This window comes from Sinocyclocheilus rhinocerous, unplaced genomic scaffold (assembly GCF_001515625.1).
Source record: "Sinocyclocheilus rhinocerous isolate Xijiao unplaced genomic scaffold, SAMN03320098_v1.1 scaffold606, whole genome shotgun sequence".
NCBI classification, from domain to species: Eukaryota; Metazoa; Chordata; class Actinopteri; order Cypriniformes; family Cyprinidae; genus Sinocyclocheilus; species Sinocyclocheilus rhinocerous.
In genome coordinates, this window is record NW_015661919.1 from 878790 (window position 1) to 903146 (window position 24357).

Here is a 24357-nt window from a genome sequence, read left to right on the forward strand (position 1 = left end):
TTCTCAAGGTTTATACTTGGGCATTAGTTTATAGAAAAATGTAATAATATAGAAAACATTAAGTTACTGAAACTTTCTTACTAAAGTAACAAACTAAAATTTTTGTTGTGCACATGGGAATTACTGGAGCACCTCAGAATGTGAACATATATTGCATATTTATTCCATTTTAAGAAATTGAAATCAAACATAAAATTAAAGCTTTCTGTATAATGGAAACAATAGGGTTGGATTATTCATGGAAATTTTTAACTTAAGTATAAATTTAGTAACACACACATACACACACTAAAAAATGGTGTAGAAAAAAATGTTCACTCAGATATTACTAGTAAATTTCAAAATTAATTACAACGATAAAGCAAATAACACATTGAAATTTTGAAGTAGAAAGACTGCAGTCATTGGAATCAGAGTTTTTGTACAGTGCTTCTGGGATTTCTGTCACTGTGGGCCTCAGAGCGCAGTAGTACAGAGCAGAATCTGTCACTTCAGCAGAAGAGATTGTAAGATTCACTTGTTTCTTCTCTTTTGAGTCTTTTGCTGACAGACGAAGAGAAGGCTCAGATGCCTCTGAATTTTCATTTACAAGTATCAGGAACTCCGGTCTAGATCCCACATATTGCCGATACCATTGAAGACTGTATACAAAACCGCTGTAGTTACAGGACAGAGTCACATTGTCACCTCTGAAAATGTGTTTTTCAGAAGACAATGGCTGTATTGTGTCAGCAAAGGAAATTCCTGAATGGATAAAATGCAACTGTATTAATTAAACTAACACTAAAGGTAAGAAACTTGTGCACAAATTTATATACAATATAGCACATCAAAATAAAATAATTTTGTTTAGTAAACAAGAATTAAATCATGAATTCAATTAGCCTAGTTACCTATGAATAATGACAGTGGTATCCAACAAAACAGAAACATGATGGTTTCTGATGAAGAGTGATTGTAAAACTTATCAAAGCAGGATGACTCTAAATGAATCAGCCTTTCACACATTCAAAGACTTTGTGAATTTGCTCCACCCTCTGGCTGAGGCTTTATCTTGGCTGATGGGTTGTCCTTTTCTTAAAATCAAAAGACCTGTTTCATTAGATTTGGAAAAATAAGAACAGTTGCATCATGGTTTCCTGTCACTGTGGGCACCAGGGCACAGTAGTACACAGCAGAGTCTTTGACTTCAGTAGAGGAGATCTCCAGTTCCACTTCTGTGATTTCTTTTTTAGCCATCGCTTTGAGACGTAAGGTGGGTTCGGATGAAACGGCAGTCTCTGCATTAAAAATAAGGTACTCTGGTCTGGATCTTGGATATTGGCGATACCACTGAAAGCTGGGCCCAATGCCACTGTATTTGCAAGAGATAACAGCACTTTGTCCAACTAAAACATGCTTTTCTGGTAAGAGAGATTCTATTGTATATGCACCAGCACTCTCTGTAAAAGAAGAGAAGAGAAAATGTTTTAAAGTAATTTTTGTTCAACATAACAGTTCAATCTAAGTAATGCAGAAGAGAGTTACTGTAACATTTTCAGTCGACTGGTACTGACGTTCTTTGTGAATTTGCTCCACCCTCTGGCTGAGGTTTTATCTTGGCTGATGGGTTGTCCTTTTCTTAAAATCAAAAGACCTGTTTCATTAGATTTGGAAAAATAAGAACAGTTGCATCATTGATCTATTGTGCATGATTAGAAGCTGGTGTGTCACAATGTTTGTGTAATGCAAGATGTGTTCATGTATTATGTTTTTGTACAGAGCAGGAGGGTTTCCTGTCACTGTGGGCACCAGGGCACAGTAGTACACAGCAGAGTCTTTGACTTCAGTAGAGGAGATCTCCAGTTCCACTTCTGTGATTTCTTGGGTGGGTTCGGATGAAACGGCAGTCTCTGCATTAAAAATAAGGTACTCTGGTCTGGATCTTGGATATTGGCGATACCACTGAAAGCTGGGCCCAATGCCACTGTATTTGCAAGAGATAACAGCACTTTGTCCAACTAAAACATGCTTTTCTGGTAAGAGAGATTCTATTGTATATGCACCAGCACTCTCTGTAAAAGAAGAGAAGAGAAAATGTTTTAAAGTAATTTTTGTTCAACATAACAGTTCAATCTAAGTAATGCAGAAGAGAGTTACTGTAACATTTTCAGTCGACTGGTACTGACGTTAATGCAACAATGAGCATTAAATTATTACTTACCCGTAAGCAGTGAAAATACAATAAAGACAACAATAATCATGGTCACTGTTCAGTAGACCGAAAGCTTGAAGTGTCAAACTCAACCTTGAGTCAGTTACATTTAGCTTGAGCTTGAGCTGCTGCTGTCTAACGTCGGACTGCAGAGCTCCACCCTGTGGCAAGGGAGTGGGCAACAACAGACATCTTTGTGTTGAAGTTACAGTATGTTATATTCATGCTGTATTCATACATAAATTACATTTTCTGTAATGAAAGATGTAGCTTATCAGGAATACAGGTATCTTCAATGACTAAATATAAGATCTTCAAAGACAGCTGGATTAGAGTTTAGTACTGTAATATAGTGAAGCAGCTTCTCAGCTCAGAAGAGCACCCTCTTGTGGGTCAAACTTGAATGACTGTTTCAAACTTTTCAGCTTCATGATACAGTGAGGTCCAAAAGTCAGAAAATCTGGTACTTATTATGTAATTTAAACATGGAAATGAATGAATGAATGAATGAATGAATATGTATGTAATGAAAACTGTAAAACTATGTTAAACAAAAATTTAAAATTGCATTTTTAGTAGTGGTCTCAGACTTTTGGACCCCAGTGTATATAATGTTGATGATAAGACTTACCTGTATATCACTGTTTCTTTGATGTGAAGATAATAGTGTGATTTGTTCACTTTGTTGCTGCTGTTTGATTGAAAGACATTGGACAAATGTTTACACTTGTAAAATTTTATTTAGTATTTTATTTAATGCAACATCAAGCTTTCATTGCTGAGGTTTACAAATACATGTCAATTCAGATTTATTTTATATCAAAGGTTTTTGTACAGTGTTCGCAGGTTTCCTGTCACTGTGGGCTGCAGGGCGCAGTATTACACAGCTGAATCTGTTTCTTCAGCAGAGGAGATTGTAAGATGCACTTGTTTTAGGTCTTTTGTAGCTTTTGCTGATAGACGACGTGAAAGATCAGGTTCTGAATATTCTGTGACGAGAATGAGGTGCTCTGGTCGAGATCCAGGACATTGGCGATACCACTGCAGATTGTTTACATCGCCACTGTAGTTACAGGAAAGTATCATATTTGTACCTCTGACAACATGCTTTTCAGAGTATAATGGTTGTATTGTGTTTGCAAAGGAATTTCCTGTAAACAAAGCAGATATTCATCTTTATCATTAAACAAAAGATTTTAGCATCGTAAACACAACAACTGCTCTCACTTCAGCCACATACCCCATTTTCGTTTTTTTCCATTGTTTAATCTTTAGCAAGTCTCTAAAAATCAGTACATCTTACCTATCAATAATAAAAATATCCAACAAAGGAGAAACATGACGGAAGGTCTGCAGAGAAGGTGTAATGACAAAGTAAAATGACTCTGAGCAGCCTCTTGCACTGTCAATATGTTGTGAGAGAGCACCACCCTCTCTTCCCAGTCTTCTTATTTTCTGATAATGACTGGGCTTGTCTTTACATGACAATATTTTAAAGGGATTGATTTCTAATTTTTTAGATGTAAAGTTTATTAGATTAGTTTATTAGAAGTTTATTAATAGATAATGGTCATTGTGTCTGCAATAATGTTTTTTATTTATTTTTATGGTGCACCTCTGGAAACTGTATCATTTAACACACCAGCGGTAAATTTTACCCACGCACATGACAACTATGTATATGGCTAAAGAACATATTAGGCTATTTCACTGTATTATGCTACTGTCTTCACAAAGAAGTGTCTAGAGTCATGAAATGATTATGTCTAGTCATCAACTATATTTTTGTCCTGTTGTTTTATGTTCAAGGCTTTTTTTTATGCAGGCTACACTAGTCACTTTTCATAACAGTCAATATTAAGCTAAACAAGCCTGCACTGACAACGAGAATTAGAAGGAAGTAAATACATATTTGGGTGGTGTAATAGGCTATTATAAATACAATGTCATTAATCAATATATTAAGATAACCTATGTTAATTAAATTACTTAAATAGCCTATAGACGATAATGAGCAATAATAGGCTAATTCACCACATTGCATAGGATGATGTGATGACAAATTCAAGCGCACAAATTCACCTAATTAATTATTAATTTGTTTAGTTAGGCTATATCATTTATAATTTGAATTATACAAGAAGAACACCAATAAACTTCGGGTAATCAAAAAAAAAAGGTTTTATTCATTACAATCAGATCGGATTTTTTTCTTCAGGAAACAGGCAGACTAGAATAAATAGCAACACAGAAGCGAACAATAAACGATAGAAATGGCAAAACAAAAATTAAATAATCCAAATTTTGAACAATTATGAGTAACATTCGGATAAAACGTCTAAATATGATATATTGATCGCCGTCAGATGCTAAGCCGACAGGACGCTTTACTTATCTCCCCACCATTGCATAGGATGATGCGATGACAAATTCAAGCGCACAGCTTCACCTAATTAATTATTAATTTGTTTAGTTATATCATTTATAATTTGAATTATACAAGAAGAACACCAATAAACTTCGGGTAATCAAAAAAAAAAAGGTTTTATTCATTACATCAGATCGGATTTTCTTTCTTCAGGAAACAGGCAGACTAGAATAAATAGCAACACAAAAGCGAACAATAAACGATAGAAATGGCAAAACAAAAATTAAATAATTAATCCAAATTTCTGAGATCGGGTGTGATCGCCGTCAGATGCTGAGCCGACAAGACGCTTTACTTATCTCCCCCACCATCAGACTCTCCATCGCTCATGGCATTTAGTGCTTCTTATACCTCTTCAGCATTCATAAATCGCATTCTTTTACTCATTTTGTCTTTATTTATGAAACTGATAACCGCTAATTCAGTGAGTGCCTAGCAATGTACTATGTTAAAACATAAGCGGCACGAAAATGACAGCGCGAACATACAGGCATTATATAGCGGGTAAATAAATAGGTAGTATACATGCCCCGTTTTTTAAAATCTGGTTTTGTCTAAACAGTTTTTAACAGCAGGGGATTGTAAATCACACAATTTTAGTAAAAGTCAGTGACAGGGAGACTTGAATGTTTTATTAAAAATCTTTTATGTACGTTTTAAAAACAGCCACGGGTAAAATTTACCCCGTGGCGGTTCTAGTGTTAAAAACCTTGTAAGGTTTAAAAGATGGACATTACTATAGTGGATTTGACAAAAATAGAAAAGACATATTATGATAAATGTCAGGTAATATTTATTACACTGTAAAAGGAAATAAATACTGCAAAACTAAGCACTGATGGGTCAATTCAATGCTGCTGTTGAGCTGCTGCAGTACAGTTTGTGACTCACTGCTGTATATGAACTTTTTGAATGGCTGCAGAAGTGCTTTTCAGATATAGCCCATATGTTAAGTGAGCATAATACATCAGTTTTTTATAATATAACAGTCAACTTAATGCACATTCACTGATTGAATCTTTTAATTTAAATCTAGTCTATAGATTTAATTCATATATAACAAATGTGAATTACTTAAAATTTTAAAAAGTACCTGTAAGAAGTGCTAAAACTGGGAGGTAAAAAATCAACATCATGATAAGTGAAGATCATATACAAGATGAGCAACACAAGAGCCGAGTTCTCTGTGGAAATGTTTTGAACTCCTACCCACCATCATAAAGCTCCACCCTGAGGACTGAGAAAATCTGTCAGTTAGTGGCAATATGATAAAACCACAGGTATCTTGCCAACCTTAGTGTAGACATGAGAATATGTGTAACCTATTAATTACTCTCTCAGCTAACGCTAACAGGGAACGTTCTCAGAACTCTGGCAAGGTTCTCTTAAAGTTATGAACAAACATTTACTGTATCCAGTACCATTAATAGAACGTTGATTCAAAGTTTTCTGGTCTATAATGCTCTCAAAACATTAGCACAGAAGCATTATTTAGAAGCAAAACATTCTTAGAACGTATTTTGTTTATGTTTATGCTCACAGTTAAGCTATTCTTTTAGCTTTACAACTACTACTTTTATCTACACAGAGTTTTTGTCAAGTGCTTTATACATCCAAAGTATGCATGAGTTTTTTTTTCTTCTATATTTGAGATTGGAACTGAGACATATTACTGTGAATCACCACTTGATATGAAATATATAATGTAACAGATGACTCTGTTATATACTGTCTTGTAGATATAGGAAATAGCTTTTATCCTCAAAAATTGTAACAATGGCATGAAAAACGTTAAAAGTAGATTAATATTATTATGTTTTTGTATATGGGATAAGGTGAATCTGTGAAAACAGCATCTGTAATCCCAGATCTACTTGTCTAAGGTCTCGATGAACTTTGCCAGACAATTCACCTGGCAAATGAGAGAAAATGAGTCCGAATAAACTAGTTTACTTCGTTAGCCTCTCAAAATTAAATTCTTTTGAGTGCCCCCTCTGGCTGCCTGAGCATGTTTATTTGCTTATAATTTGAGCTAGCATGTTTTCTAGAGGTCCAACAGCAGATGAACAACTGTTTGCATAAATCAACAGCACCACAAATATGCATGTTCATTTATTTTTATACAGTAGAAAGTGATATTGCACTTTTTTTAAACAGCAATGACTGTGCAACAGGAGTTTGCATCTACACTGTAAAAAGTAATACCTAGATCTAACTTATAAAAAGTGAGGCAAGTGGCTGCATTGGATGTTTTAAGTTGAGTCAACTTGCAGCCTTTTTTAAGTATAATAAACACTGTAACATTACTTAATACAAACGCAACAAAATCAATATATAAAACCTACTTTGTGGGTGTAGCACTTTTTACAGTGTACTGCATCAAATAATAACAATAACATCAGTAGTTTGAACAGTGAGGGTGTTTTCTGTCAATGTTAGGCTCTTAAGATACAGCAGCCATACAGCTGACAAGATCCTACGTCAACAAGGTTTGTGCATTTTTGTAGTTTTAGATGCACACCTAAATGTCCCTTTCTATTAAGTGATAAAAATAAAGAAACCATCCTCCAGACCTGAGATACTGCACATACCATAATAGAGACAAACCTCTTACAGTGTAATGGAGCCTGAGGTATATTTTCACCCCTACAAGTATACTGTACATTCTTCTGAGATGTCTGTGTTGTTTCCTTATAGAAAAAGTATTAATACATTCTAGTAAACAGAAGTTAATTGTATTAGAAAGATAAATGCCTTTCTGAACAGAAGTATGGATTAATGTAAAATTTCAAACTGATAAATGAATACTTGCTAATTTGCTAATATTTTTTGCTTTGATTTTTAATGACCATGAATATGAATTAATAACCATTAATATCCATCATTCTGTGTAACAGGAGAAAAAAAAAAACAATTCACATGTAGCACCAGGATCAGAGTGCACTGTAATCAAATGTCATATCTCAGGTTTTTGTACAGTGTTGAAGGGTTTCCTGTTACTGTGGGCACCAGGGCACAGTAGTATATTACAGCGTCTGCCATCTCAGTTTTGGAGATCTCCAGAATTAGTTGTTTTTCATTCATTTGAACTTTAGCAACATAACGATCCTTCTGCTGTGGTCCCGACCTTTCAAAGGCTTGCAAGATAAATTCAGGTGCAGTTTTGGAAGACTGTCTGTACCACTGAAGACTGTTAATATTGCTTCCACTGTAGTTGCAAGAAATAGTAACCTCTCCTCCTTCTAAAACATGCTGTTTAGTAGAGCGGGGTGTTATTGCATTTGCAAGAACAGTATCTGGAAAGACAATAAGAGAAGAAGATAACATTAATTCAGCATAAGTATGTATTTGTGCAATGTATTTATATATGCTCAAAAAAACAACAACATATAGCTTTGATATAAATATAAATCAATCACCTGTAAGAAGTGCCATGACTGTAAAGTAAAAGAACAGCATCGTCATACTGAGACACAGGAAGAGCAAAAGCAGTCCTGACTTAAGTGCCTTCTATATTTCTTTTGAAGTCCCACCCTAAGAACGACTCCCTGCTCTGTGCAGGAGACTTCCTTGTTCTCAAATCTAATTCACCTTTTTTTAATTGCAAGAAAAGAAACAGCACCACATTTAAAATACAACATGCTTGCAGTGGTAGAATAAATGAAGCAAAAACAAGAAAACAGTGATGAATAGATCAGCATTTAGATTTCTGTGGTAATTATCCATCATGCTATGCACTGAGGCTGACTTACTTCTGTACTGTCGACTTAAAATATCTACTGTACTGTATATTATTCAGAAAGTTGTGTGGTGATTTTTGAGATCATTATGTGCATAATGTACAACCTGTTTGCACATTCTTCTCTTGTACATTCCTGCTCATCTTAATATTTATTAAGTCTACAATATATTTTATATCTACAGTTTTATTTTATTTTTATTTTTTTATCTTACTTTTTCCATACCTACTGTATATTTATATATAATTTTCTTGTGTTTGTATTCTTTAATAATTGCACTGTCCATGGAGCGGACCTGACTTACATTTCACTGCTGGTCATATATTCTCTATATAACCATGTATGTGACAAATAAAAAATCTTGAATCTTGAATAAGGACCATAACAGTTCTTAGTGCACAGCACCCTCTTCTGGGCAAAGTGAGAGTGACTTGTGAGAAAACAAACATGTTAATTTGTATTTTTTTTTGGATTACCAGAGTTTGGAAAGATATATTTAGTCTATGATGACATGACCTTAACTATTTCTGCCGATGTTAACAAATTTATGTGTTACATGCCAGGTTTTTGTACAGTGTTCTCAGGTTTCCTGTCACTGTGGGCTGCAGGGCGCAGTAGTACAGAGCAGAATCTGTTTCTTCAGCAGAGGAGATTGTAAGATGCACTTGTTTTAGGTCTTTTGTAGCTTTTGCTGATAGACGACGTGAAAGATCAGGTTCTGAATATTCTGTGACGAGAATGAGGTGCCCTCTTCTGGGCAAAGTGAGTGACTTGTGAGAAAACAAACATGTTAATTTGTATTTTTTTTTGGATTACCAGAGTTTGGAAAGATATATTTAATCTATGATTGACATGACCTTAACTATTTCTGCCGATGTTAACAAATTTATGTGTTACATGCCAGGTTTTTGTACAGTGTTCTCAGGTTTCCTGTCACTGTGGGCTGCAGGGCGCAGTAGTACAGAGCAGAATCTGTTTCTTCAGCAGAGGAGATTGTAAGATGCACTTGTTTTAGGTCTTTTGTAGCTTTTGCTGACAGACGACGTGAAAGATCAGGTTCTGAATATTCTGTGACGAGAATGAGGTGCTCTGGTCGAGATCCAGGATATTGACGATACCACTGCAGATTATCTACATTGCCACTGTAGTTACAAGAAAGAATCACTTGTTCACCTCTGAAAACATGCTTTTCAGAAGATAATGGTTGCATTGTGTTTGCAAAAGAAATACCTGTAAAAAAAAAAAAAAAAGCAAAGAAATGCATCTTTATTAATAAAAAAGAAAACAGGTTTAGCATCATAAACTCATGCATTATTTGCTCTAAAATTAAGTTTGTCCACATGTATTGGCGATGAAACCCTGAAAATTAGAATGTCTCTTACCGAAGAATAATGAAAGTGTCCAACAAAAGAGAAACATTATGGATGATCTTCAGAAAAGGACTGATGACAAAGTCAGTGAAAGTAGAGAGACTTTGAATCACCATTTTAGTGAGAGAGCTCCACCCTCTGATTCTTCATATTCTCAGATAAATACTGTCTCTATGTGACGGACACTTTGTTGGATATTAGAAGACATTAGAAGAATATTATTTTGATATCATTAAAACGTTTTAGAAAGTTTGCTAAAGATGTAAATAATGTATTCCTCCTCATCTCAGGTTTTTGTACAGTGTTGAAGGGTTTTCTGTTACTGTGGGCACCAGGGCACAGTAGTATATTGCAGAATCTGCCACTTCAGTTTTGGAGATCTCCAGGTTCAGATGTTTTTTGTCCTTTTGAGCTTCAGCAACATGACGGTCCTTCTGCTCTGGACCCAAACTTTCCAAAGCTTGCAAGAGAAATTCAGGGGCAGTGTTGGGATACTGTCTGTACCACTGCCAACTCTTTATGTTACTTCCACTGTAGTTGCATGAAAGAGTCGCCTTTTCTCCTTCAAAAGCATGCTTTTCAGTAAAGAGGGGTGTTATTGCATTCGCAAAAACACTCTCTGAGAAAATATAGACAATAGAAGAACAGTAATAATAGTGCATCTTCAGTAATTGTATCTGTTTGTTGATATGTTTTTATAGGGGTATACATTCTCCTAGCAAATATATCGATATATGAACAAATGTAAATATCAAATTTACATACCTGTTAGAAGTGCCAAAACATTAAGGCAAAACAAAATCATTATGACTGAGAGATCATATACAAAATGAGATGTGGAGAAACACAGGACTGCCTTCTGCTGTACCCATTCTCAGCAAGCTCCACCCAAAGGATTGTGAGATCCTCTGCTGATTCTTAGAATTATCAGTAATATTGCCCACAAGTGAAATCTGAGGAAATTGTCTGTCATTTCTTTATTGCCACTGCAAAAAAATAAATAAAAATAAAAAATCATTTTTTATTTGTTTTGAATCTTTTTTTATGTACAGTACATTGAAACCAACACATTAAAATAAACAAGTAAAGGCATCGACATAATATCCATCTTAAATGTATCATAAGGACATTGTGAATTGAGGGGAAGTGGGTTGTTAGTTTTTGAGAGAAAAAAAAAAAGTCGATCATTTATCAACAATTTGAATTGTTACGGTGTTGGGACAAAGTCCAAATTATGTCATATAAGCTTTTGAAATAAACAGAATCTCCAAAATAGAGAAAAATGTTTTAACTGTGAAAGGCCTTGAATCTGAAGTATATTATAGTTCCCACTTTTGTGAGAACCCAGAGACACAACTCCACCCTCAGAGTCAAATGAATGTCTCTACAGCACTTTCTTGTCTCCTTGTAGTATTTTAGACCAGGGTCTTTCACTGCAGTATATGAGGTCTTTATCAACATGTTTTGCTTTTGTAGCTTTCGCTAATAACCTGCATTTCAGTTACTAAATCATGCTTTTCAGAGGGATTTTATTGCATTTGCAAAACAAAAAATATCAACAACAGTATTGTGTATGTTCATTAATATCCATCTTTTACAGGACTATGGATATACTAGATATATTAACAAATGTGAATATCAAATTTATATACCTGTAAGAGAATTTCCAAAACAATGAGGCAAAGCTAAATCATTAATAAATTGAGGATAAGTGTGATACTGCACTATAGATCTTTATCAACAGTTTTTTTTCTTATAGATTTTGCTTTAGTTTAATCACAAGAAATACATGTTAGTGATTCGTGAAATGTATATGTAAGTATATAATACATGTATATAATACAATAAAGACAGACATATAGAGGTAATCTATATCAGTTAGTTAGTTTGGTTGTTTGGTTTGCCCCTTTAATTTGGTACAGTGTTTTGGGGTTTCCTGTCACTGTGGGCTGCAGGGCACAGTAGTACAGAGCAGAGTCTAATACGGAAGCAGAGGAGATCTCCAGATCCACAAGGTTTTTCTCCTCGTTTAATTTAGCAAACACTCCAGGTATTGGAGGGTCAGCTGGCTGCTCAAGTTTGGCTTCACTAACCAGAAACAAAAACTCTGGTTTGGAGCTGCTGTATTGACGATACCACAGGAGAGAATCACTATTGTAAGTCCCCTCATAATAGCTGGTCAAAGTAATGGAGTCACCATTGGTAACAAGTTCAGACGAGGAGAGAGGAGCTATTCCTTCTCCACATGCATCACCTGAAACTTTAAACTGAACTGAAACTGAAACTGACTTTATTTTGGAATGGTTACTCAAAGGATTCCATATAAATGTCATATATCGTACCTGAAAAGAGAAGAATGAACCAGACACTGCATAGAAACATCATGGATCATCACAAGCAGCTCAAACTTTATAACTCACAGACTCTGACTGATTTTGTGCACATTTCCTTTTTTGAACTGTTACACCAATTGAAGATTTAAATCTTCTGTAATCTGAGTGAACACTGCCATCTGCTGTACATTTTTGTTATTGCTTTACTAATTACTTTGCATTACTAATTGCAGTAGCTATTTAAGGACAAGTAGTTTGACTGATTCAGACAGTATATTTGACTTTAGATTCTGTTGATTTTATACCAGTCATTTGAGTTTATACAGAATGAAATTTAAGCATCATCACTGTTAATCTGTTAATCTGGCAAGGTTTATGATTTATGAGACATACGACTGGAAATAATGCCACCATGTGGCTGCAATAAAGAATTTACAGTTTTGTCCTCTGTTATTGCAACAGAACCTTTAGCAATTAAACTTTTCATTATGGAGATCTTTCAAATCAAATGGAAAAATAACATCATTCATGTAAAATTAAACACAAAAGGGGAGTTGACATGGAATACTTGGGAATATGACACATCCAATGATGGGACATGCTATACTGTGTTGAAAACTATTTAATATAGCATTATTATGCATGCCGTGTTTATGACCATATTAAGTGGGAGGCATAGAATATTTGCACTTTTAAATGTAATTTGTTACACCACAGGGCTGTTTAAAATAAACTATAGTGATGTCAACAAGGATGATTTAAATTGGCTAAAAACTTAAAGAAAATGTTGATCCATCACAGTACATTACATTTGATCTTTCCCTTACACATTCATATGAATTTGAACCTAAAATCTTGCCCCAAAAGTCATGCCTATTCATTTCAAAGTCAATTTGATCATATTTGTGTTCAAATATCCAATATTCTTACATTCTTTATTTATGAAATATCTTAAGCATTTTATTTGAATTTCAATTACTTGTTCAATCTGCAAGCAGAAATGAGGCTATGACAAAAGAATGGAGATTCAGTAGTTTTTTTTTTCCACTTCATAGAGGTTTTTGTACAGTGTTGATGTGTTTCGTGTCACTGTGGGCTGCAGGGCACAGTACAGAGCAGAGTCTGTCACTTCAGCAGAGGAGATCTCCAGATCCACTTGCTTATCTTTCATACTCATTTCACCATCCATTCCAGGGATACGGGGATCTGCATATGTTACATGTTTTGTAGATGACTCAATGACAAGGAGCACAAATTCAGGTTTGGATCCAGGATACTGTCGATACCAATGCAGACTGTTTACACTCCCATCATATTTGCATGAGAGCATGACCGGCTTCTTTTCAGTGACATGAATGTCATTCTGCAGTGGTCTTATTGACTGTGCAAATGTATCTGCATAGAATAGAAAGCTTTCAGTTAGAAATAATAACAAGATAAAACTTTCACAAAATGTAAATCGCATAGCAAATGATGAAATGTTTAATTCATTACTATGATCTGGCATAAAAGCTTGTTAATACAATTACTATTACATCTTTAAACAAAGTTATATGGTACTGTATGTCACTTACATTCTGTTACTGAAAACACAAGCAGGCAGCACAGAAGCATCATCTTTGCACCACAAATAGCGAATGAAAACTGCATACAGATGTGAATTTTTGTGAGATCCTTTAAAAGCTCCACCCATAGCATGTATAAATGAAAACATTCAGAGATATCATTGTCAGTGTGTCAGATTCAGTTTGAATATTGTTTCATTAACTGAAGATGTGACTGCAATTCTGTAACAGAATTCAATGCCAAGCTTTCAATGTTTTAAAAAAAAATTTCCTTCAAAAAACAACAACAAATATATATATATATATATATATAAAAGAGAAAAATATAACACAAATATATAAAATATATTATGTTATATATTATAATGTATTCAAATATTATAACATTTGAATAAAACTGACCAAAATCTTTTAAAATCTTTTTTTAAGCATATTATCACAGTGAAGGTAAACCAATCAGAACGTTTTAAGGACATGTTTATTTTTTAAATTATATTATTGTTATATAGGACATTGAACATTACATGATAAGGACTTCCTATAGTGGTTTTTGTACAGTGTTCTTGTGTTTCCTGACACTGTGGGCTCCAGAGCACAATAGTACAGTGCTGAATCTGTGACTGCAGCAGAAGAGATCTTCAGATGAACCTGCTTCTCTACCTTATTCACACTGGCATTCAGTCTTGGGAAAGGTGGTTCTGCATGTAGTACGCTGTTTGATTCATAAACAAGAAGCAGAAATTCAGGTCTGGATCCAGGATATTGTCGATACCACTGTAAAGTACGTGCTTGGCTATCATATTTGCATGAGAGAATGACTGTCTCTCTCTCAGTGGCACGTTCTGTGGTCTGCAATGGTGCTATTGACTGGGCAAAAGATTTACCTGCAAATAGAGCATGAAAAAAATACACAGAATGTTCAGCCATTGTCTACAGTAAAAAGTTATGAAAAATTGCTTTTTTTTAATCAAGTAATTTATATAAATAGTATTTTTTTTGTAAATGTATTTATATAAGAATTTATATAAGATCTAAAATAATTAAATTAAATTAAATTAAACCTACTCACTCTGTATGGCTAAAATTACAAGCAAGTAAAAAAGAGAAGTCATTTTTGCACTGCTGAAGAACAGATTGAAGTCATATAAGAGATGAATGCCAACCCAATATCTTGAAGCCCCACCCACATTATCTCTGTGTGATTTTGATTGCATAAAATGTCATACTCTCAGAAAAAAAGGGTGCATATTAGATATTAGTGCCTAAGGTATACATATAAAAACTTTTAAAAGGATACTGACCCAGTAAGGACTTTTGTACCTTTTTTTTTTCTTCCGGAGAGTGTACTTGTGAAAATCCATTTTGACTATTAATATGTAGTTTTTCATTTGACAAAAGGTAGAGGCTGGTAGATTTATCATCATCACATTTGGCATCATATCAAAATGGCAACTTTTTGACAACAAACTTGAGTGGGTAAAGCACAAGTGATTACATCACAGATTAGTTAATGCTTTAGTAATTCATGATTTATCAATATTTTTGTATTTATACTCCAATCTCTGAAATGCAGTAATGAGAAGATTAAGAAAAAATGTCATCTTTGTGCAGCATAACATAATAGCAATGCACTAGATGCGCTGACAAAATTAGGACTAGAATGCGTCAAAATGTAGACTGTATACTGGTGAGAACTGTTACTAAACGCTTGTCCTTAAATTCTGGTTATATGTATTTCAGTATTCTGTTTTCTTGAACACAAGGTCAGTTGCTAAGGAGACAATCATAAGACAATTGAAACTCAAAATCTCATGATTAATCATTGGCTCTCAAATGCTGGATCAAAATGCTGAGACATAAACACGCATAATCATCCACTGAGCACAGACACTGAAAACAGATTGCAGCTTCTATTTGAATGTGTCTGATTTTTGTACAGTGCATGTGTGTTTCCTGTCACTGTGGGCTGCAAGGCACAGTAGTACAGAGCAGAATCAGTTAATGCAGTGCCAATGATCTCCAGATCCACACGATTTTTCTCCTCATTTAATCTAGCAGATATTCCAGGAATTGGAGGAGCAGCTGGTTGCTTAAATGCAGCTTCATTAACTAGAAACAGGAAGTCTGGTCTGGATCTCGGGTACTGACGATACCAATGGAGAGCATCTGTAGCAGCTGATCCATTGTAATTGCAGGACAGGGTGATTGTGTTCCGTTCTAAAACAAATTCATTAGGAGAGACTGGTGCTATTCCCTCACTAGAGGCATCACCTAAGAGAAAGAGAGGAAGAATGATGGAAATAATGCATGGAGATGAACAGAATTACAGAAGTAAAGTATGTTATATTGTTTTGTTCTTAAGTTGTGTTTGTTTGATTAATTGCATTTATCTTACCTGTTATTAGGGAGATAAACCACAGACAAAATAGGAATAGCATTACTGACGAGCTGATGAGCAACTATGTTTGAAACCTCTGCATGCCTGAAGGAATTGCCTTGTAGCTCCTCCCCTTATTAGCCATTTGAAGAATTGGTTCAGTTTTAATGATTTTTTTAGGTGAAGAGCTCCCTCTTGTGGATAATTTTAGCCATCGTCTCACAAGTGTCTGTGTCCGTACATTGGCCAGGGGAAACACGTCTCGGTAAAATAGTCAAATAGAATCAAATCCAGTGAGGATAATTGTGAATATTTGAACTTTCCTTTCTTAAGGAACAAGAAAATCAGCTGGCTGTAGTTTGTATTACATTTTACAGTACACACTCAAAACAGGAAAATGTGCCACATTGTGGTTGTTTTATTTTTATTTTGACCAAGTTTATAATGGTGTTGTTTAGCTGACTTTGTTGTTAAATTGTTGTCTTTATTGTTTAGTTTATTTTATATTTTAGTCGTAGAGTTAGGTGCATGTAGGCCTAGATATATCTATATGTAATAACACACCTCTTTGTGTTATTAATAACACACTTCTGCATGATGTGTCTTAATATATATATATATATAATTCTACCTTTCTTTTACTTTTTCTGTCCAAATCTGAAAGAAAACGTGCCAGAACCTACTATTATAGTAATGAAAGAAACTTAGAAAAGCATTTGATTGGCAGATAAAAAATGCAATAAGGTCCCTGAATAAGCAGGATTTTACACCGTATTTAGTTCAACCGCTTGTAAGGTCCACACACTTGGCCCAAGGAAGGTATCCAGTGGTGGATGAAGGTCACTTGCGTGTTCGGTCTTTTCAGCGCGCAGAGTTATTCAATTTAGGTTTAACTCAATCTGACTCCATTTTCTCATGTAATGTTAATGGTACAACCAATTTCAGGGCTAGAAATGTATCTTCATATTTACAGGCAAAGCTTAGTATTACAAGTAGACTACTTTTTATGAACACCGTTTGTTTATTACATATGGAGTATGATTAGAGGTTTTTGTACAGTGTTGTCATGTTTTCTGTCACTGTGGGCTGCAGGGCGCAGTAGTACAGAGCAGAGTCTGTCACTTCAGCAGAGGAGATCTCCAGATCCACTCGCTTATCTTTCATACTCATTTCACCATCCAGTCTAGGAATAGGGGGATCTGCATATACTACAGTTTTCCTGGATGACTCAACGACGAGGAGCAGAAATTCCAGTCCTGATCCCGGATATTGTCGATACCAAAGTAAATTCTGTACACTGACATCATATTTACATGACAGATTAACTGGCTTCCCTTCAGTAACTTGTGTTCTGTCCTGCAGTGGTGTTATTGTCTGTGCAAAGCATCCATCTGCAAAATGTTTAGAACATATTTATAAAAAAGAATGAAAATTGTACAGTATCATAAGCATGAATAAATGCTGTTGAATTATCGCAAAATATTAATATATATATATATATATATATATATACATACATACATACATATATATATATTATAAACTTGCCTTTTACTTACATTGAATTATAGACAGCAGAAGCAGAGTGCACAGGAACATCATGACTGCACTGTAAAAACCAAATGAAGCTCATAATTGAGAAATGAATGTCTTTGTTGAATCTCTCTCAAAGCTCCACCCACAAATTGGCCAGAATGAATGAATAACAGAGAAAGAAAGAGAAAAGAATGCATGATTTTATCTGGGTTTGATTACATGTTGTAAAATCATTTTGAATTTCAAATTTGGAAGTTTATTTGTGTCATATTCAGTTGGAAGTTCTTCTTTCTCTATTTGTTTTTTACAGTAGTGCTCATTTTTTCCCAATTGATTTGTTTTACATTTTTAATTTTTGAAGTGTATTTGTAACTCATTCTCAAGTGTGTTTTGCAAAAAAACAAAAACAAAAAAAAAGTGGATGTATAGCTTTAACGTACATGTCTATTTCAGTTTCAGACAGCTGCAGGTGTTACCACAAACTCATTATGTCCTAATTTGACTGTTACCTATATCAGGTTTGGTGATTCCTCTGCACTTCAGAGGCAGCACTAATACAGACAGAGATGAATATCAGTTTAAACTAGAACAGTGCTAGAAATGAGTTATTCTTGAACATCAAAGCACAGTGACAACCTAAGCTTAGTAAGATGAGAAGCTGCGGCTTAACAACATTTGACTTTGCACAATGAAATTAGCGCAGCAATACACAAATTCAACTGAACTGATTCAGCACAGTGATTATTGAGTATATGCGTGATGTATAAGAGAAGTTGAGAAACATGTATTCACAGTGCTTCACTTGTTAAATACATTTCTCTCTGCTTCATGTTTTCGTACAGCGTAGCTTTGTTTTCTGTCACTGTGGGCCTCAGGGCGCAGTAGTACACAGCAGAGTCTGATACTGCAGCAGAAGAGATCTCCAGATCCACTCGTTTTGTGTTTTTATTCATTCTTGGCGTTAAACGCTGTGGTATGTTGTCACTCATCAGCCCACTTTCATAGATGTAGAGGAGGAACTTTGGTGTAGATCTGGGATATTGACGGTACCAATGGAGATTATCAGGTACTCCACTGTAGTTACATGTGAGTGTTACATTTTTACCTTCTAAAACTTGTTTTTGTGAGTCATGGGACGTTATCATGTTTGTCAAGATGTTACCTGTGAGAATCAAAAATAAATAAATGAAATAAACAAGAAAAAGACATTGAATCAGACAATAAAAGTATTTTCACTGATCACAATCTATTCATTAAATTAAGTCATGAATTCTGAGAAATGAATCAAAACTCACCTATATGAAGAACCAAAATGAGAAAGACAGGAAGGCACATGTTGGTTGATACTCTGGCAGAGGGACAGTGATGGGATTCCACATTAGAAAATAAACCAAGTCAAACTACTGTAAGTCAAAGTAATCTTAGAGCTCCACCTCTTGACACAGTGTTGTACCCAGTGTGAGAAAAAAACCCCCACATTAACACAAGATTTTACCGTTGCAGTTCTTATTTATATATGACAGGAGTTGATGCACAGACACTGTTCTGGGACAATATGGCTTTGACATGACATGGCATGAGAGCAAACCGTTTAGTGACTAAGCACTAAAAATATCCACACTGTATATAATTAAAAGACATGCAATATACTGCAGTATATTTTGTGTAAACAAACAAGAATTAGAGAAGAACAATGTTAAAAAAACTGCACATGCAAAAATTAGTCTTCACCTATAGTTCTAAAGAGCTATGCACTAAAGTCATTGGTGACTAAATTCTGCAGTGAAGATTTACATATTATTTGCATGCATCAGAAATTGTAAAACGTTTGCTGGTCTGTGTGAAATTGACATCACATGATTAAAATCTCCAACCTGATCTCACGGGAAAACCTAGCAATTTTACAAGGCGGCGATTTCGTATGAATTAGATATGATGTGAATCGTATGAAAATGTGTAATATTTAGAAAAATGTAAGCATGAAAGCCCTTCTCTAGCCCCACCTCTACATTTAACCGTCACTGGGGTGTGAACAGATTGTAATTGTTGTAATCTCTGCTTATGTACAGTATATTAATTTAACTGTCAGATTCATTTACCCGTTAACCTTTACTGACCCTTTTCACAAGGAGAGAAATAAACAGTGAAAAAATTGTTTTAAGAACATAATTTTACGCTCTTTAATAATAATACATGGTCTTCTGTAATGATTCTCTACCTCATTTTAATCTAATAAAATAATGGCAATGCACTCACTTTAATTGGCCAGTCATACAGTAGTTTCAACACTAAATAATGAATACTTTAATAATAATAATAATTATTATTATTATAATAATGTCCTGAACAGTATAATTACTGTGTGAATCAGAATAGATGTGAAACATATGTATATTCAAGAGGATGCAGTGTTTCTATGGTTTTAGTATATTTTTCAGTACTTTAATGTGCTTTGTTAAGCCAGATTTAGGTTTTTGTACGGCGCTGCCGGGAGTCTGTTAATTTCGCAGAGGAGATCTCCAGATCCACAGAGGTTTTCTTTTCATTTAATTTCACGGACATTCCAGGCTGCATGGTTTCAGACTCCCCGCTGTTTTGTAGTATCAGAAGAAGGAAATCTGGAGCTGATCTTGGATATTGACGATACCAGTACAAAGAAAGGGCTGGGGAGTAGTTGCAAGACAGTGTTATTTTATCCCCACTCTTCCCATGCACCTCAGTTTGGACAGGAGTGATGACATCTCCACAGCGGCCAGCTGAAAAAGAGAAATTAGTATTTGTAAGTGTAGGTTTGTTATGGTGTTGTATTTTGGTTGACCTCCGTGAACCTGACCTCAGGAGGATTTATTGTACAGGTCTAAGGAAGATGATCTCATTAAGAAAAATCTGAAATATTTGTGGTTACAAGATTAAAGGTATTAAAATTAAACAGAAATTGAGATACTCACCTCCGAATGTAGACAGAAAACCAAGTAAACAGAGCAGCATTGTTCAGGCCGATGTTCTGACTGACAGCTCAGCTTGTAGCTAATCTATTTCAAAACCACATCCTCAGGATGGCTTAGATGGTGTCAGAACACTAAAGCCCCTCCTACTGACCCCAAACATACGTTTTAGGTCTAGAGTTGGGGGTCCAGTTTTCAAAAAAAGCCTCTAAATTATTTACAGAACAAACATATTAACATAAGAAATTTAAGTTGAATATTGTATTTTATTATACAACAGAATTGGACTTAACTCAAAACCCAAATTCATCACAAAACAGAATACATCTCACGTAATGTGACTAAACTCGGTGACAGACTTTGTTTCATACCTGTACCTAATTGTAGTTTTAATCTCTAATGCTAATAAAAATTTTTTTAACAGTTTTAATGGTTTGGATTTATGTTATATAAATATATATATACATTGTCTGAGTAATTACATATATATTTGGGTCAATAATCCAGATATTATAGAGCAATATCTGTATATGTACATGTTCTGCATTTCAACACTTCTGTATTCACAGTACAAATGCTGCTTTATTAAATCTATGAATCTCTTGGTTTTGGCTACTGTATCAGTTGCAGGTGTTCCCACATACAGTAATGGTTTTGGCAGATAATACATTTTGGTTTGGCTAATACTTTGATGATTTTGAGTTCAAAGTATGTGTGTTTTTGTAAAGCTTCTCAGAAACTTTGTATCACTGGGTCTTTCGAAAGAGCACAGTAATAGAGAGCTGAATCTTTCAGAGTAGCTGCTTTAATAATCAGTTCAGTGGATGTTCTGGTTGTAGAAGATTCAAAATGAGGATCTGGTATATCACTCTCATCATTTCTTGATCGTGCACTTTTCCACAGTATATACTGTAGCTCACTGTTAGGATACTGTCTGTACCAATAAAGATCAACATATTCACTGCTTGTTTCATACGAGCAACTCAATGTCACACGGTCGGTTTCATCTCGAATAATAACAGCTTGATCTGGTTCAATGCGATCACCAAGAGCAACTGGAAAGAAAGTAATGTGACAACTTAAACTTATAAATATAAATTCCATTTTTAAGTTTTGAAATTATACATTCATATTAAAAATTCGTATAAATTTTACATTAAATACCTGATGCAGCTATGAGAATTAGTACCACTGATCTCTTCATCCTGAATTTACTGATCAGATGTGTGTCAAAACTCTAGGTGCTCCCTGCTGGTATAATGTGAAAATGCAGCCTCATTCTCATGATCATGATCCTCTCCTGAATTTCAACCTGAAAAAATATCAGCCTTAGGACTAAGGTGAAAACTTAGAAAGAAGATAGTTAAAACATATTCATGACAGAAATCAAGAAATTATGTGCACAATGACAATATATTTTTCAGTTCTCTGATCAACTTGGTCATAGTGGTTGGTCCTAATGAATTGGTTTGCTTTTAATTGCAATTTAACAGGAGTTGATTAATTTGCTCATGTCTGAAATAGACATCAAATTAATCTTACACTTTTTTGTGCATATCAAAAATATATAATTACTATTATTATTACTATTATTATTTGTGTGGTTCTTTTTTTCTCTTTTCTTTCATTTACTGTTTAGTTATTACTGTATATATAAAAACATGTTTGTGCAGATCTTTAAATGAATAAATAGCACCACAAATAATATTTTGGTGGCCTTCCACCAAAATGGTGAACGGAAATAAATATGCATGCAAAAATAACAGACAAAAGAAAACCTGTATACTTATATTCCCAGTCTTTTATAAAAATAAAAAAAAACACTTGAGTAATTAATAGTGCTATATTACATTTTCACTGCTTGATATGATATATAAATATTTCACAAGTAATCCAGCCAGTGTACTGACCCTAAAGGACCACTAGATGGCAGATTAATTCTAGTAAAGTCAAAAAGATAGATCATGATATTTTCTTTTTTTATATGACATCTTTTTCTACTGTATACTTATTAGGGCTCTTACACTGTTTAGGTGTTACAGTATCTTAACTTGTTGAAGGAGGATTAAATGGTAGGAGTCCAGGAGAACATGTTTTTTTATAGGCAAGTTTTTATACAGTGTGTAAAGGTTTCCTGTCACTGTGGGCTCCAGAGCACAGTAGTACAGAGCAGAATCTGTCACTTTGACAAAGGAGATGATCAGATCCACACGGTTTTTCTTTTCATTCAGTCTTGCTGAAAACCGAGAATCCAGATTCTCTGCACTCTGGACCCGTCCAGAGATTTGCAAAATGAATAAAAGATATTCAGGAGCTGATCTGGGATATTGGCGGTACCAATGCAAACTAATTGCAGTTGAGTAGCTACAGGACAAAGTTATATTGGCACCCTCCTCATCAAAGACCTCAGTTTGGTCTGATGTAATGGGACTCTCAAACCTTCCACCTGAAAATTATAATAAAGTTAATTAGATATTGTAATGATAGACTCTGAACTATAACACATTTTGTTTTAATTAAGCCATTTAGGAAGTCATTTAGGAAGTCATTTAGGAAGTTTACAGTGTAATTATATTCAAATATGGTATATTATTAAGACACCATAATAAAAATAAAAAATATACTTGACTTTTATGTAATATTAAGTTATACTCACTCCCAACAGCACAGAGCAGGATAATTGTGATGAGCAGCATCATGCTGAAATAGTGTGTCTATGATGGCACTTGCGATCTTTACAGCTGCTTGAAGCTCCTCCTCCTAGCTCAGAGTGAATATACTGAGCATGATAAACCCCATGAGATCTCAATCTGTCAGCTTTTTGTACAGTAACATTTCATTTCCTGTCACCGTGGTCTGCAGAGCGCAGAAATACAGTGCCGAGTCTTTAACTCTGGAAGAGGGGATTTCCAAATCCATGTGATTTTTGTCCATGTTCAATTTTCCTGACAGGCGCTCATCTGAAGTCAGTATTACTTTTCCAGAGCTTTGTAGGATGAGCATGAGGAACTGAAGAGCTGATGTATGATGCTGTCGATACCAAAGGAGACTCTATGCCAAGGAATAACTACAAGATAGTGTTACGTTCTCGGTCTCACATACATGCACTTCTGTGTATTCTGGACTAATGGCTTCTGCATGAGTTACATCTTAAAAATGAAAAATAAGAGAAAAATATATTGAAGTGTATAATGAGATATAAAGAAAACGGTTTTCAGTAATACAGTCACAAACAATTGTTAAAGAAAAATATACCCACCTGCAAGGGTTAACATCCAAATAACTAGCAACATTGTGAGACTAGGCAGAGCAAAATAACATAACATGACAAGTGACAAACTGAAGTCTCCTCTGGAAGCTCCGCCTCTTTCCTCAGTATGGAATTTGTACAGTAATGTAGCTGGCCAATCACATATTGCTTTACATAGTATATTTGTATTCATCATTTGCCAGGTGTAACCGCATCTCCTGCTGCTAAGAATATTATTTACTGTAGGGAAGGAAGTATTTTGTGGTTTGAAAGACCACAGTTTTGAACATGAGTTTCTGTACAGCCTAATTAATACATTTTGTCATAGTGTTCTTCTAGCACACAGTAGTAGGAAGCAGCGTCCTCCAGTTTTAAATTGTTAATTAACAGAAAAGTGGATGTCTTTGAAGTTGTGGAATCATAGCGAGGATCTATGCTTTGAAACCGTGTCTCTGATTGTGCACCTTTGAGTAACAAAAACTCAAGTGCCTGTCCTGTGATCAGTCTACCCCAGAAGAGCAAATCATGAGAGCTGCTTGATTCATATACAAGCATGTGAGAGTCGCAGATTCTCCCTCTTTACTGATGACAATTTTTCTCTTCGGTGCAGTATGAGCAC

General features: G+C 34.8%; 2 gene segments (V, D, J or C); both read right to left on the reverse strand.

Annotated features, from left to right (window-relative positions):
• Window positions 1-17048: 17048 nt before the first annotated feature.
• LOC107726901 (T-cell receptor alpha chain V region PHDS58-like) lies at window positions 17049-17609 on the reverse strand. The segment is given in 2 exon segments: window positions 17049-17398; window positions 17567-17609. Coding segments are annotated over 2 exon segments (393 nt in total).
• Window positions 17610-18331: 722 nt separating this feature from the next.
• On the reverse strand, window positions 18332-21709 carry LOC107726902 (T-cell receptor alpha chain V region RL-5-like). The segment is given in 3 exon segments: window positions 18332-18612; window positions 21451-21543; window positions 21653-21709. Coding segments are annotated over 3 exon segments (414 nt in total).
• Between the last annotated feature and the right edge of the window lie 2648 nt (window positions 21710-24357).